The 14,877-nt window shown below is 38.1% G+C and overlaps 1 protein-coding gene across 2 annotated transcripts in view; it reads right to left on the bottom strand.

Annotated features, from left to right (window-relative positions):
* Positions 1 to 745: 745 nt before the first annotated feature.
* Positions 746 to 14,877, bottom strand: part of NXPH1 (neurexophilin 1) — a 328,472-nt gene continuing 314,340 nt past the window's right edge. For both annotated transcript variants that reach the window (XM_005550114.5, XM_074035436.1), the window contains one exon: positions 746 to 2,697. In XM_005550114.5, coding sequence (XP_005550171.1) covers positions 1,936 to 2,697 — 762 coding nt within the window. In that variant the 3' untranslated portion in view covers positions 746 to 1,935. The remainder of the gene's footprint in view (positions 2,698 to 14,877) is intronic.

The following is a 14,877-nucleotide window of genomic DNA, read 5'->3' on the forward strand; positions in this document are numbered from 1 at the left end:
TAGAACTCTGTGGTTTTGTTTCTCTTGCTGTACTTCTATTATTTTCTGTATGAAAACGGACTTATTTCTAAGTACCATGAGGGGAAGATAATGAATTTGTGTTCTTAATTTGACATCTTTTGTTAACTTCTGAAACACTTCAAGTTCCAATTCCCAACTTGTGGCTTTAGAAATTGGTCACCTCACATATTTCTTCATCTGGTTATTTTGCTGAGATTGTGTACAGCAATTATTTTTGAAAATAAAGTTAATGTCCATAAACAATGCTATATATATCTCCAATCTGCTATAGGTAAATTGAGCATTGAAGCCCTCCAATGTTATCATAATTTCTTCAGTTGAGTTGAGTCATTACAGTATAATCAGGAAAATTCAGCCACAATCTTCAGGCATCTTGACTCTTTTAAAGCAAAAAGAATGCCTTCACTTCTTTTCTTCTGCTAAATAAAGACTGGTCAGGAAATAATTCAACTACATATAATTAATTTAGGAGACCTCAATTATATCCTTATGTTCATTGATTTTTGGTATTCTTGAATAGCATGACAGCAAACCAAAAATGTGTGCGATTCTATATGCCACGAATTCCCCAGGCTTCAGATTGAAACTCTTAAGTTGTTTTGACTAGGCAACTAACAGCAGTTTAGATAGTTCTGTACAAATTTAGAGATGCAAAGCCATGACCGTATTCCAGCACATTCTTCTTGTCAGAACCATTTAAATCACCATCTTACACAAGTACATATTGAAACTCAACTTTAAGTGTTTTATTTTTATGTACATTTCATTTTGTCCAGAAATAAAATATCTAAATACAGACAGACTGTAATGTTGTATATGTATAGCTTTCAACAATACTTGATCTGAATAAATGCTCTGTACATTGTTTGTCTTTTTAATGGAGTTCACAGCTACATCGATAAAATGAATTCCTCATATCCTTTTTTCTTAACCAATAACAAGCAGAGAGACAAGTACAAGTTAATATTAATAAGCAGCTCAAATAACACTTGGTTAAACTATGTACAATACAAACCATTCATACAAATGAAGACTAGGATATTGAATTTGTTACAATATGTGTAGTAAAGATAAGACAGACACTTATAACTTACATGGTGTCTGCCAGGCATTTCCCTTCTTATATAATGATCAGAACTTATTTTAAGCAGCTTTAGCTGGTCTCAACTTCACAAAAGTCCAGTGATTGGTGATGAAAGTTGTTATACCAATGTCTGCCCACATGTAAATTCCAAATGTTTGCTCATCTTTACTGAGAACAGGCCCCTTTCATAGAAAAAAGAGCCATCTTGGACCACCCTGAATGTGCCTACTGTATGCTGGAAAAAAGTTACTACATTTTGTTGTGTTTGTAAAATAAAGAATACTGAGCTCTAAAGACACATTTTTCCATTTTAACAAGCAGATACTCCTACAATAGTATTTACCAGTACAGCTACTCCAAGCAGTAGGAATGCATGAGTGGGGATTATTGATTAGCATGTACTCAAGACTTTAAAAGAGATTTCCATAACAGCGAGTGTTAGAAACATTCTCCGTCTAGTTAATCCTTCTGTTTGATGATAGTTGATCCCTGAACCATTATGAGTCAGACAATGAAAGCCCTCTCAACAGGAATCACGACAGATGCAAGCTGAAATGTGCATGACAGTGTGTTTGTGTACCTCTATATGTGACAGCATGTCTTCAGGTGTGACTTCAAAACCTGTGATGATTTACAATTATACTGAGGGATGAAGCTGACTGGGCAGAAATTACATCAGATTGTTTTCCACTAGTGTATTTGCAGCCAGTTGACAAGAGCAGCAGTGTAGACACATTCCAGGCAACAGATGTGACCTTCTTCTTTGAGGTATCAGCCCTGTCATATGACCTTTAATTCCTCAGGCTTTAGTCTCACCCCCATGTTCACCTTCATCCCGAGGGAAAGTAAGGTGTGTCACTGTGGTAGTTGTAGTCAGGGCACACTTTCTGTACCAGTTTATAATCTGTACTATAAAAGGAAATGTAAATACAGATCACCTTAAAGGGCTTGGAGCAGAGCCAGGATACATGACTTTGGGTCTGCTCCTGGTAACAGGTTTTTGAAGGGTCATAGTTGCAGAGTGTGTTCTTGGTAGCCTTGTCAACCTTTTCATATTCAATACGACAATTGAAAGACTTGGAATCTTTGGCATCAATCACAGTTTGTTGTGCCAAGTCAAATTCCACGATTTTTGTAGGGGGTACCAAGCTGACAGATACATTCCCTTGACCAGTTGAATTATGCCTGAAATAAACACTAAATGTTCCATTGCCATGATCTACAATTTTCCCAGTTATCAACAGATTCAGCTTCACTGTTTTGATGTTGGAATGAAAATCGCCCCATCCAAACATTTTCTTAAACTTGCCCGTTTTAACAATGGGCCTTCTCTTGGCCCTGGGTCGAGGCTCTTGAAGGTCTGTGGAGTTCCTCAGCCAGTCCCAGAGGTCTTGCTCAGAATAAGGTTCTGGGGTGTCATATCTCAGGTCCAAATCTGTATCATTCTCTTTGCCACGAAAAGTCTGTGACAAGAGTCGACTGATAGACAAGTCTTTGCCGCTTTCTGTCCATATATGCTTTAGTGTGGATTTGCTGCTTCCTGATTTCAGAAGTTCTGACTTTCCACCGTTTGTTAAATTGGCACATGTGACCTGAAAACAGAACAGAAAAATGGCATTTACATCTCTGCATCTGAGAGTAACACTGAATGCATAAATCCAAGCCTTCTCTGAGTCTCAGAATTAAATAATTACACTTTTTGTTTAAAATCACCGCATCTGAGAAGAACACCCAAAGCACAGATTCAAGCCCCCTCTCCCAGAGTCTCAGAATTAAATAATTACATTTTAAAAGCACCATCAGCATCTGGCTAATATTTATTAATATGTGATAAAATACTTCTATTTTTGTATAACAATGGAAGAAGGGAGATGTGGGTGGAAAAACTACTAAATATGACCTAAAAATTATATAAAACCATTGGTTAATGGAAGAAAAGGCCACCCAGCATGAATAAAGCAAAGTGAATTCAAATATAAACCAAACTAATTACTTCTTAGCACAAAAATCCAAGCTTTTGAAATCAAATTTTATAAATCATTGCATTCTTTTTCTATTTCAAAATTACCCTAACCTTTAAAACTGTATGATTCTCTGGACACAGAGAGGAAGACAGCACACACCAGAGCCTGTTGAGGGGTGGAGAGGTGAGGGGAGGGAACTTAGAGAACGGGTCAATAGGTGCAGCAAAACACCATGGCAAATGTATACTTAGGTAACAAATCTGCATATTCTGCACATGTATCCCATTTTTTAGAAGAAATAAATATAAACTGTGTGATTCTCAGACATATGTCAACTGACACCCTTTAGACTATTTAGTTATCCATATTACAGTCATATTAGAAAAGTTAGTTTTGCAAAGGGACTCCAGTATATTTTCACTGATCAAAACAATGTTTACTACCACCTATAATAAGCAAGGAATATATTGAATAAGACAATTTTTTACCTTGCAGGGCTTATCATGTGGTCTAGAAAAGTGACTTTTAGTAATTGTCAAGTCTAGAGAAACCAACATGCGGTCAATGACTGAGAGGTCACTTCAGGGTGGATTATGAGAGTCACAAGCAGACACTGTTCTCCTAGGACTCCAAGATTATTTCTTAGGAAAGAATTGTATCTCAAACTGCACAGAGATACAGAAGAACCAGTGACCACAATGACTACATTGGCCCATAGTTAAAGCAGTAACTTCTTATCCTGACGTGGAAGAATCCAGAACTAAAGACCTACAGGAACTAAAATAGCCAATACCAGTAAACCACTCAATATGCGGACTTGCTGTTTTAAGGTACTGCTGTTGAATGGAGTCCCCAGCCACCCATTAAAAAGCCACATTTCACAATAAACTTATATTGCCATGCCCCTAGAGAACCAGTTCTGAGTCTTGTCTCAGATACCAGCCTGATTACTACTCGGCAGCTTCATTGGACCCTCCAGTCTCCTTCCAAACTGTTCTTAAAATGAATGGTCATTCCTAGAAAGCTTTTTAAAATTCAGGCCCATTAGGAATTATAGCTGTGTTCCAGAGACACTTCCCTAGACTTAGCTGTGTGGGACTCATGTTAGGATACAAATGTGACCTGAAAATAGCATTTTAGTCAACCACTTGTTGCTGAAAGGATGTATTCTCAATCTCTGGGGAGCAAGACCATAAATTTTAGAGCCAGACTCCCTGGAATTCCCTCCCAGCTCTGACACTGCCAACCTGTGTGCCCTTGGTCAAGTTAACTTCCCTCTGCCTCTTTTTTCCGAATCTGGAAAATGTAGGCAATATGATATCTACTTCATAAGTTTGTGAGGATTGAATGAGTTAAAACAGGTAAAACCTTTAGAACAGTGGCTAGCGTTTCGAGAGGGTTCAATAAATGTAGCTATTATTGTGAACACCAAGCTGATGTTTGAAGACAATTAGAGAAAGAAGCCAAATAATACATATGGAGATCTTGCCTGGGAGAAGTTTTTCCCAGGATTACACAGCCAAGTGCTGTGGGACATGGATGTAGAGAACCTTGGTCATCTAAACTAGAACAAAAGCTCTTACATCTTGTAATCCTTCTTTTCAAGCCAGGAAGTAGTCTCCTCTTTGCCCTCTTCAAATTGAGGTAATGTGAGTGTAGTTGGACTATTCTCGCCCAGAAAGAATACCAGCTGAAGCTGTAATCTTCCTAATAATGCTGAGCTTAAAAACCCTGAAAGTTTGTCTCCATGAAAATTCATTGCATCTGAGATAACAGGCAACTTCATCATGCATTCATATGACAGCACCCTGAAAAGTCAAAACTGAAACTTTGGGTAGGTAACCAAAATACTGTCAACTCTTTCAGGCTGCTAGCTTGAGTACAGTTGCATCGGCTGTGATCCCCGAGGCAATGGCAATGGCTTCATGGAAAGATGCAGAGGGTCATTGTGTGCAGAGATGAAGGAAGAATAGATAACACTGACCAATGGAGAATCAGACTCTGGATTATTGTGGGGGCAAGGTCACATCTAAGAGAAACATGGACCAGACTCATGTATGCAGTCAGTCTTTAAAGTGTCAGCTACCCACAAAGAGCAAACACCCTGATGTGGAGTCAAATATGGCTATCAGATGGCCATTACTGGTCTTGAGGAAAATATAGGAAATTGAGATAAGGTTATCTTTGCTGCCAATGTTTTTTTAGTTTTAAGTGCTTCCCCTTCACTTTTGCTCAACCCTTGCTTTGGTATCTCTTCTTTCCCCTATGTACCCAAACTCTTTCCTGTTTACAGATTTTCCTCATACCAAAATATTATCCCAGAAATGGACCACATTCAAATAGTAGAAATGACTAATAACAGCAAAATGGTTGCTTTAGCACAAGTAATTTTTAATAAGAATTAAATATTAATTTCTAATAGGATAAAATTGAGAGGAAAAATATTCCTTGAGAGAAGAGGATTATGTATAGGAATATATAAGTTTTCTTAAGAAAAAAGCATTAAATTTCCAATCTATCCTGACAACAAAGCCATTCCATTAAGGAAAAAAATATTTACTCTCACATCAAAAGTATAATCCCTAGCAGTTCCAGAGTTAGTATTTTTCATTACAATTATAAAACTAATAAAAACAACTACAGCTCTCCCACTAATTTTCTGAAGGTACTGCATTTCAAAAGATACTATTTTTCTATAACACAGAGTAGCTATAATGTAAAATTTAAAACTAACATTAATCAGTAAAAATAATACATACCTTTGGATTTGGGAGAGTGTGTGTGTGTTTTAATAAAATCTAATTGATTAAACATCTGAATCTGCACTTGCCTAGTTACATAAGCATTGCCCTTATCACAGTTCCTACATTTATTCCTCAGTATAAAACAAATACATATGTATCCTCTTCTCTTGTTTTTGCCAGGAATTATCTAGACAGTTTCCCATTGTTTGTGTGGCAAAAAGAATAAATACAGGCATGCATTTAGCAGTGACTTAGTACTTATATCTCAGCATAAGCACAGGGCTATACTGAGATGCTTTCATGATGCACTGGCTAATGAAGCAGTAATGAAATTATCCCAAAGAAGGAGGAGAAGAGGGATTTACCGTTCAATTTACCAGTAGCATAGGGGGAATGAAAGGAAAACATGTGGAAGTAGTGAATATGGTTTCAAGAAGGAAGAATCAAGCTATTCAAAAAGATGCTAAGACTCCTCTGACAGGCAAACAAACCTCTGATTTTCAGGTAGAATAGAAATTGTTTAGTTCTAAATTATATTATCCACAGCTGTAGTAATTATGAGCATGCACTCTGGAGCCAGACTGCCTGAATCCCAGTCCAGGCTCTGATCTTTTAACAGCTGTGTGATGTGGGCAAGTTACTTAACTTGTTTAAGTTTCACTGTTTCTCTCTTCTAGGGAATAGAAGAATAATATTGAGGATTAAATAGGGCACTCCATTTAAATCACTAAAGACAGTACCTGGAACACTGTTCAATATTAGTAGCCCTAGCTGTTGTCACCAGATATTTTTACCTCTGAAGCTCACTACATAATATTTTATGTAAATTATTAATTTGTAATTTGATTTAAAAGCATAAAGCATTCTTGAAAGAAAATCTCCCTTCAATATAACCACAAAATTAAAGCAAACAATTCAAAACAAAGCATGCTGTGGGGGAGAGCAGGGAGAAGAAAATGGGGAGAAAATGAGCATAAAGTTTTAATCAGGTTGAAATAAATTCTAGAGATCTGCTGTACAACATTGTACTTATAGCCAGTACTGTATTTTACAGTTTAAAATTTTAAGAGGGTAGAACTCACATTAAGTGCTTATACCACAATAAAATATTTTTTTAAATTTATATTAAGGATAGCATCGATATATATTGAACTCTAAACAAACATGAATTGAAATGCTGAAAAGGAAAGAAAGCAAGCATATATTTTTGAAAGTGCTGCTGTGACTATCTAAAAAATACGGCAAGTCAAGTAAGTGGTTGAACTCAAGTTAACAAAGGATGAGCATAAATTTAGCTATTAAATAGCTTAGCTTCCAAATGCAATGAATTATTTGCCTTCAGTGATATAATGGGAACGGCTTCAAGTGGTGCTGTCAGGAAGCCTCTCTGGAACATCTCAGTGTGGGTAAAGAATCAAAGCAGGTTTCAGCTGTAATCATCATTAACACTGTCTTAAATATTCCCATTCCCTCAGTCCTTGCTTTTTTCTTAGATTGGGAAGGGAGTAGGGCAATGTCTAAAAGAGAATGTAAATCTGGAAAAACCAGGAAGGTTCCTTAGCAAAGTCCCCAGAGCTGTTCAATACTAACAACTCCAATTTCTTTTGTCTTATTTACAAAATAGCTGTATAGTGAGACTACATGAATATTGAGTGGAATAAAGAAATGCAAACATAAATGGCACATGGTCCTGGCTCTCAAGAAGTTTATAGTTTACTGGAGGCATCAATTAAGCCATCACAGTGTGATGCGACCAGCACTATGTGTAACATTCCAGCAGTCATCGTCAAAGTTGAAAGGTAGTGAAGGTATAACAAAAGAGATGATCCTTAGATGTAGCAGATAAAAGAGGCTTGGTAGTCGAACAGCTAGTGCATGGGCCAGAGGAGTTCTTCCAAGACTAAAGAACAGGGCCGGGATGGTAGCTCACGCCTGTAATCCCAGCACTCTGGGAGGCGGAGGCGGGCGGATCAAGAGGTCAAGAGATCAAGATCATCCTGGCCAACATAGTGAAACCCGTCTCTACTAAAAATACAAAAAAAAAAAATTAGCTGGGCGTGGTGTAACGCACCTATAGTCCCAGCTACCAGCGAGGCAGAGGCAGGAGAATCGCTTGAATACGGGAAACGGAAGTTGCAGTGAGCGGAGATCGCGCCACTGCACTCCAGCATGGCAACAGAGCAAGACTCTATCTCGCGGGGGGTGGGGGGAAAGGCAGACAGTGCAAAAGCACAGCGCAGAGAAAGGACACGTCAAATGTAAGAACGAAAAATAACTTGTTATTTTCTAATTAAAATTTTATATTCATAGACAAACATCTCTCTACTCCACCCAACCCCACCCCCAGTCTCTGGTATCCACATTTTACTCTGTTTTTATGAGTTCAATTTTTTTACACTCCACATATAAGGAATGCCATGCTAAAACAGTAGATTTTAAGCATTCTCACCACACACAAAAAATAAGTATGTGAGATAATGCATATGGTAAATAGCTTGATTTAGCCATTCCACTATGTATACATATCTCATAGCCTTATACTGTACACCATAATTATACACAATTTTCACCTGTCAATAAAGAAAGTGAAAAAAAAGAAAATAGCTTCCTACTGCTGAACCCTAGGGAGCATTACTTTAGAGGAGAAATGGAAGAACTTGCCAAAAACATGTAGAAGATAGGCTAGGGCCAAATTGTAAAGGTGCTGCTAAGGCATTTAAACTTAATCTTACAGGAAATAGGGAGTCACTACATTTCATTTTGTTTTGTTTTTAAGTAGGTCATCTTGGCTCTAGAAGAATCGCTAAGTAGACATTGAAGGGTGGTTTAATAGAGAGAGACCTTGAAGGAAGGGAGACTAGTTAAATAACTAATTGCCAATCCTTCATTTGAAAAAGAAGTGAACCTGAACCAAAGCAGTAGCAGAGAAAAAGAGGAAGAAATGATGGATCTAAGAGATAATTCAGAGGTAGGATTAACTCAGCTTGATGATTCTTGGCTAAATAAAAACACGAAAAGGTTGAGAAAGTTTGCTTGCATCTGTAAGGAAAACAGTAGTAACAAGTTGGCTCGAAAATAAAATTAAATCTCATAGAAATATTAGGAGTTTAAGTGCCTGTGGGAAGTCATTCTGGTGATGCCATCCACTAGGAAATTGGGAACAAGGATCTGAAGGTCTGGAGACATGAGAGGGATGGTGATGTTGATTTTGTATTATGAGTAGATGGTATTATGCAAGTAACGTGTGGTAATAAAGAAGTATGCTAAGAATACCTTTTAAAATGTTAGCACTTTGAGGACAGGCAGAAGAGGAGCCAGGTTGATTATCAGAAGTGGTAAGGACTATGGCATAAAGATGATTACAAAAAAAAACAAACAAAAAACCCTGACAACTTCTAATTAACCCAATTTCAAAAAGGCAAAGCATGTGAAATTTTTTCTATAAAAATTTTCTATATTATAATGAAAACACCAAATATACTTCCTGAGTATAATTTTCCCTGTCAAAAGTGGCCAATGCCCATTCCAAGGGAGCTTGCTCTCTAGTTCAATGATACCATTTGCACAAATTTTATGTGTCTCATTGTTTTAGGAACCTTAAGACATAAAGATTCTTAACATAACTGTATGCATTTCAAAATGTATGATTCTTTTGAGACTATATAAAAATAGGAGCAAAGACAAGGGTCATTTTCTTCAGCCTTAAACAAAGACCAAGTTTAGATCTAATATCAAAAGAGCATACCTGGGACAGAACCTGAGTTTGGGGCTAGAGGAAAAAAACTACCATTGGATGGTGGAAGTGTGAGCATATGAAAAGTTGCCACACTTTGGCCGGGCGCGGTGGCTCATGCCTGTAATCCCAGCACTTTGGGAGGCCGAGGCGGGCAGATCACGAGGTCAGGAGATCAAGACCATCCTGGCTAACACAGTGAAACCCCATCTCTACTGAAAATACAAAAAAAAATTGGCGGGACGTGGTAGCGGGTGCCTGTAGTCCCAGCTACTGCGGAGGCTGAGGCAGGAGAATGCGTGAACCTGGGAGGCGGAGCTTGCAGTGAGCCGAGCTCACTGCACTCCAGCCTGGGCGACAGCTCGAGACTCCGTCTCAAAAAAAAAAAAAAAAAAGTTGCCACACTTTGCTCTAGCTCCTCCTCTACATGTCTTGGGACCATAATTACACACTGCTTGTTCTAATACCATCTCATAACAGGTTTATAGTAATAATGTCAATATGTTATCTTTTAAAACGTTGTTGAAAGACACCATTTGGGGGGGGAAACCACTTCTGGACCTCACTCCCACTTCAACTATTCTGGCCTTACGTGACAAAATGTTTACTTCCTTATATAAACAATCTTCAACTAGAAGTGTCTCCAAACATTTGTATACCTCTTTTTATAAATGAGAAATTAGATGTCTTTTAACTTTTACCAACCTGCATATTTTACTGTTGATCTATTAGTATTCAATATAAATAATCTCGATTGCTTTGAAAATTTTATGTTTATTTTACCAAATGTATGAACACAAACAAAAATATTTAAAAAAAAAAACTATTGCTTAAGCAACATTGCTCATCAGTGAATAAGTAACCAACAAACTAGCATTGCTCTATAATTACAACTTCATTTTAGTGGTTTATGGCTATCTATGTTGAATACATGTTGCATAATATTGACTACTCTTGGTTAAGGGCACACTGTATCCCTGACATTGTAATTAGCACTTTACATATGGCATTGCATTATGTTTAAACCACATACACGCACACACTCACTAACTCTGAGGTCAATACCGAAGTCTTCAGCTTACTGAAGAGATATGGAAACTCAAATAGCGTTTTTCCAAGATAACTACTGGTAAGTTACTTCTTCCTATTCCACAGCATATATCCTTTATTTTTAAAAGTAATTTTAATAATGAAATTTTACTTTACATAAAATATTTTATTTTATTTTAAAATATTTACATAAAATAAATTTATGCTTATTAAAGCATTAAACATTATAGGAATTTTATAAAATAAAATGTAAAATATTTTCTTCATCATCAACCCCTGATCCTTTGCAATCCCATCCCCCCCACCACAAAGGTAAAACCTGTTCAAATTTTGGTATATGTTGTTCCTATTTTCACTCTTTTTCATATATAAATATCTTACATACATGGTATCATATTTTACAATTAACAAAATATCTTAGAGAAACGTCTCTGCTAGCATATTCAGATATATAACCTGTATTTTATTAACTAAATATTCTACAATACACATCACCTTCACTTTAAACTTAAGTATAGATAGAATTCTATATTATGAATATGCCATATTTTTACATTTTATGTATGTTTTGTGTGATAGATCCTTAATTATTACATTGTTTCATAGCCAGGTTACACAATTACTCTTTTAGCCTTGATTCCATTGTTTTCTTTGTTCATTGCTATTTCAGATATCCCACTCCTCTCTCTCTTGTTGAATTTTCATTTTTCTGGGTGTATATATTTGTATGATTACTTTAAAAGAAGTTCATATAGGATAAAATGAGTTGTCCATACCCAAAAGTGTCTTTATTGACCATAGACTTACCTGGATATAGTATTCCTTCATCTTTTAATTTGTTTTGTTTTATTTTTCTCTCTGCAAAAATTTTAGAATGTTCTCTATCTCAGGCACTCTGAATCTTACAAGGTGGATTACATGGTGCCCATGTTTTCACTAGACCCTTTCTTAACTAGTTTAGAGAAAGGTGGGCAGCTATTTATAGATGTGTTAGACTCTTTTTCATACACTTATCTCAAGAGTTTGGTTTCCCAAGACTATAGTCTTAAGAATCTTTGAGGGACGTTCTTTCTATTTTATGCCATGTGTATCGTGGCAAAAGATACACTCTAGCATAAAGTAAGCACCTAATAAATTTCCTGTATGGTTCATATTCTTAGTTACATCTATTTTAATAGTGAATGTTAATTAACAATCAATATTTTAGGGGGACACATGGCATTCCAAGATTCCTTTCTTACGAATTTAGAGCCTGTATTTTATTGATAATAAAGTGCCTGCATTTTACATAAGCCAGAGGAAAGAAGTTGGTGTTTAAATACATCAAAAATACATTCCTTCCTGTAAATCAAGGCAACAGTGATATATCATCTCACACCTGTCAGCATAACTATTATGAAAAGGTCAAACAATAATCAGTGCTGATGACGATGTGGAAAAAGGGAACAGTTGTACACTGTGGATGGGATTATAAAATGGTAGACAGATTATGGAAAACAATATGAAGATTCCGCAAAAAACTACAAATAGAACTACCATTTGATTCAGCAATCCCACTTCTGAGTTTATATCCAAACAAAATGAAATCAGGGTCTCAAAAAATCTGCATTTTATGTTCATTGCAGAGTTATTCACAATTGCCAAGATAGGGACCTAAGGCTCCATCAAGGGATGAATGGAAAAAGAAGATATGAGCTATATAATGAATGAGAAATATGCATAATGGATGAGAAAATTATTCAGCCTTCAGAAAGAGGGAAATCCTGTCATTTGTGGCAACATGGATGAACGTAGAAGACATTGTGCTAAGTAATATAAGCCAGATAACAGAAACAAATACTGCATGATTTCACTTGTATGTGGAATCCAAATAAGTGGAACTCAGAAACAGAGTAGACTGGTATTTGCCAGAGGCTGGGGAATGGAGGAATTTGAAAGATGTTGGTTAAAGGATACAAACATTTGACTGGCAGAGCAAGATGGCCGAATAGGAACAGCTCCAGTCTCCAACTCCCAGCGCGAGCGACACAGAAGACCAGTGATTTCTGCATTTTCAACTGAGGTACTGGGTTCATCTCACTGGGGAGTGCCGGATGATCGGTGCTGGTCAGCTGCTGCAGCCCGACCAGCAAGAGCTGAAGAAGGGCGAGGCATCCCCTCACCTGGGACGCGCAAGGGGGAAGGGAATCCCTTTTCCTAGCCAGGGGAACTGAGACACACAACACCTGGAAAATAGGGTAACTCCCACCCCAATACTGCGCTTTAAGCAAACAGGCATACCAGGAGATCATATCCAACACCTGGATGGGAGGGTCCCACGCCCACGGAGCCTCCCTCATTACTAGCACAGCAGTCTGTGATCTACCGGCAAGGCAGCAGCGAGGCTGGGGGAGGGGCGCCCACCATTGCTGAGGCTAAGTAGGTAAACAAAGCTGCTGGGAAGCTCGAACTGGGTGGAGCTCACAGCAGCTCAAGGAAACCTGCCTGTCTCTGTAGACTCCACCTCTGGGGACAGGGCACAGTAAACTAAACAAACACAACAGACACCTCTGCAGACGCAAACGACTCTGTCTGACAGCTTTGAAGAGAACAGTGGATCTCCCAACACGGAGGTTGAGATCTGAGAAGGGACAGACTCCCTGCTCAAGTGGGTCCCTGACCCCTGAGTAGCCTAACTGGGAGACATCCCCCACTAGGGGCAGTCTGACACCCCACACCTCACAGGGAGGAGTACACCCCTGAGAGGAAGCTTCCAAAGCAAGAATCAGACAGGTACACTCGCTGTTCAGAAATATTCTATCTTCTGCAGCCTCTGCTGCTGATACCCAGGCAAACAGGGTCTGGAGTGGACCTCAAGCAATCTCCAACAGACCTACAGCTGAGGGACCTGACTGTTAGAAGGAAAACTATCAAACAGGAAGGACACCTACACCAAAACCCCATCAGTACATCACCATCATCAAAGACCAGAGGCAGATAAAACCACAAAGATGGGGAAAAAGCAGGGCAGAAAAGCTGGAAATTCAAAAAATAAGAGCGCATCTCCCCCGGCAAAGGAGCGCAGCTCATCGCCAGCAACGGATCAAAGCTGGATGGAGAATGACTTTGACGAGATGAGAGAAGAAGGCTTCAGTCCATCAAATTTCTCAGAGTTAAAGGAGGAATTACGTACCCAGCGCAAAGAAACTAAAAATCTTGAAAAAAAGTGGAAGAATTGATGGCTAGAGTAATTAATGCAGAGAAGGTCATAAATGAAAAGAAAGAGATGAAAACCATGACACAAGAAATACGTGCTTCAAATTCACAAGCTTCAAACCGACTCGATCAACTGGAAGAAAGAGTATCAGCGATTGAGGATCAAATGAATGAAATGAAGCGAGAAGAGAAACCAAAAGAAAAAAGAAGAAAAATAAATGAACAAAGCCTGCAAGAAGTATGGGATTATGTAAAAAGACCAAATCTACGTCTGATTGGGGTGCCTGAAAGTGAGGGGGAAAATGGAACCAAGTTGGAAAACACTCTTCAGGATATCATCCAGGAGAACTTCCCCAACATAGTAGGGCAGGCCAACATTCAAATCCAGGAAATACAGAGAACGCCACAAAGATACTCCTCGAGAAGAGCAACTCCAAGACACGTAATTGCCAGATTCACCAAAGTTGAAATGAAGGAAAAAATCTTAAGGGCAGCCAGAGAGAAAGGTCGGGTTACCCACAAAGGGAAGCCCATCAGACTAACAGCAGATCTCTCGGCAGAAACTCTCCAAGCCAGAAGAGAGTGGGGGCCAATATTCAACATTCTTAAAGAAAACAATTTTAAACCCAGAATTTCATATCCAGCCAAACTAAGTTTCATAAGTGAAGGAGAAATAAAATCCTTTACAGATAAGCAAATGCTTAGAGATTTTGTCACCAATAGGCCTGCCTTACAAGAGACCCTGAAGGAAGCACTAAACATGGAAAGGAACAACCGGTACCAGCCATTGCAAAAACATGCCAAAATGTAAAGACCATTGAGGCTAGGAAGAAACTGCATCAACTAACGAGCAAAATAACCAGTTAATATCATAATGGCAGGATCAAGTTCACACATAACAATATTAACCTTAAATGTAAATGGATGAAATGCTCCAATTAAAAGACACAGACTGGCAAACTGGATAAAGAGTCAAGACCCATGAGTCTGCTGTATTCAGGAGACCCATCTCACATGCAGAGACATACATAGGCTCAAAATAAAGGGATGGAGGAAGATTTATCAAGCAAATGGAGAACAAAAAAA

Source organism: Macaca fascicularis, chromosome 3 (assembly GCF_037993035.2).
Source record: "Macaca fascicularis isolate 582-1 chromosome 3, T2T-MFA8v1.1".
Classification (NCBI taxonomy): Eukaryota; Metazoa; Chordata; class Mammalia; order Primates; family Cercopithecidae; genus Macaca; species Macaca fascicularis.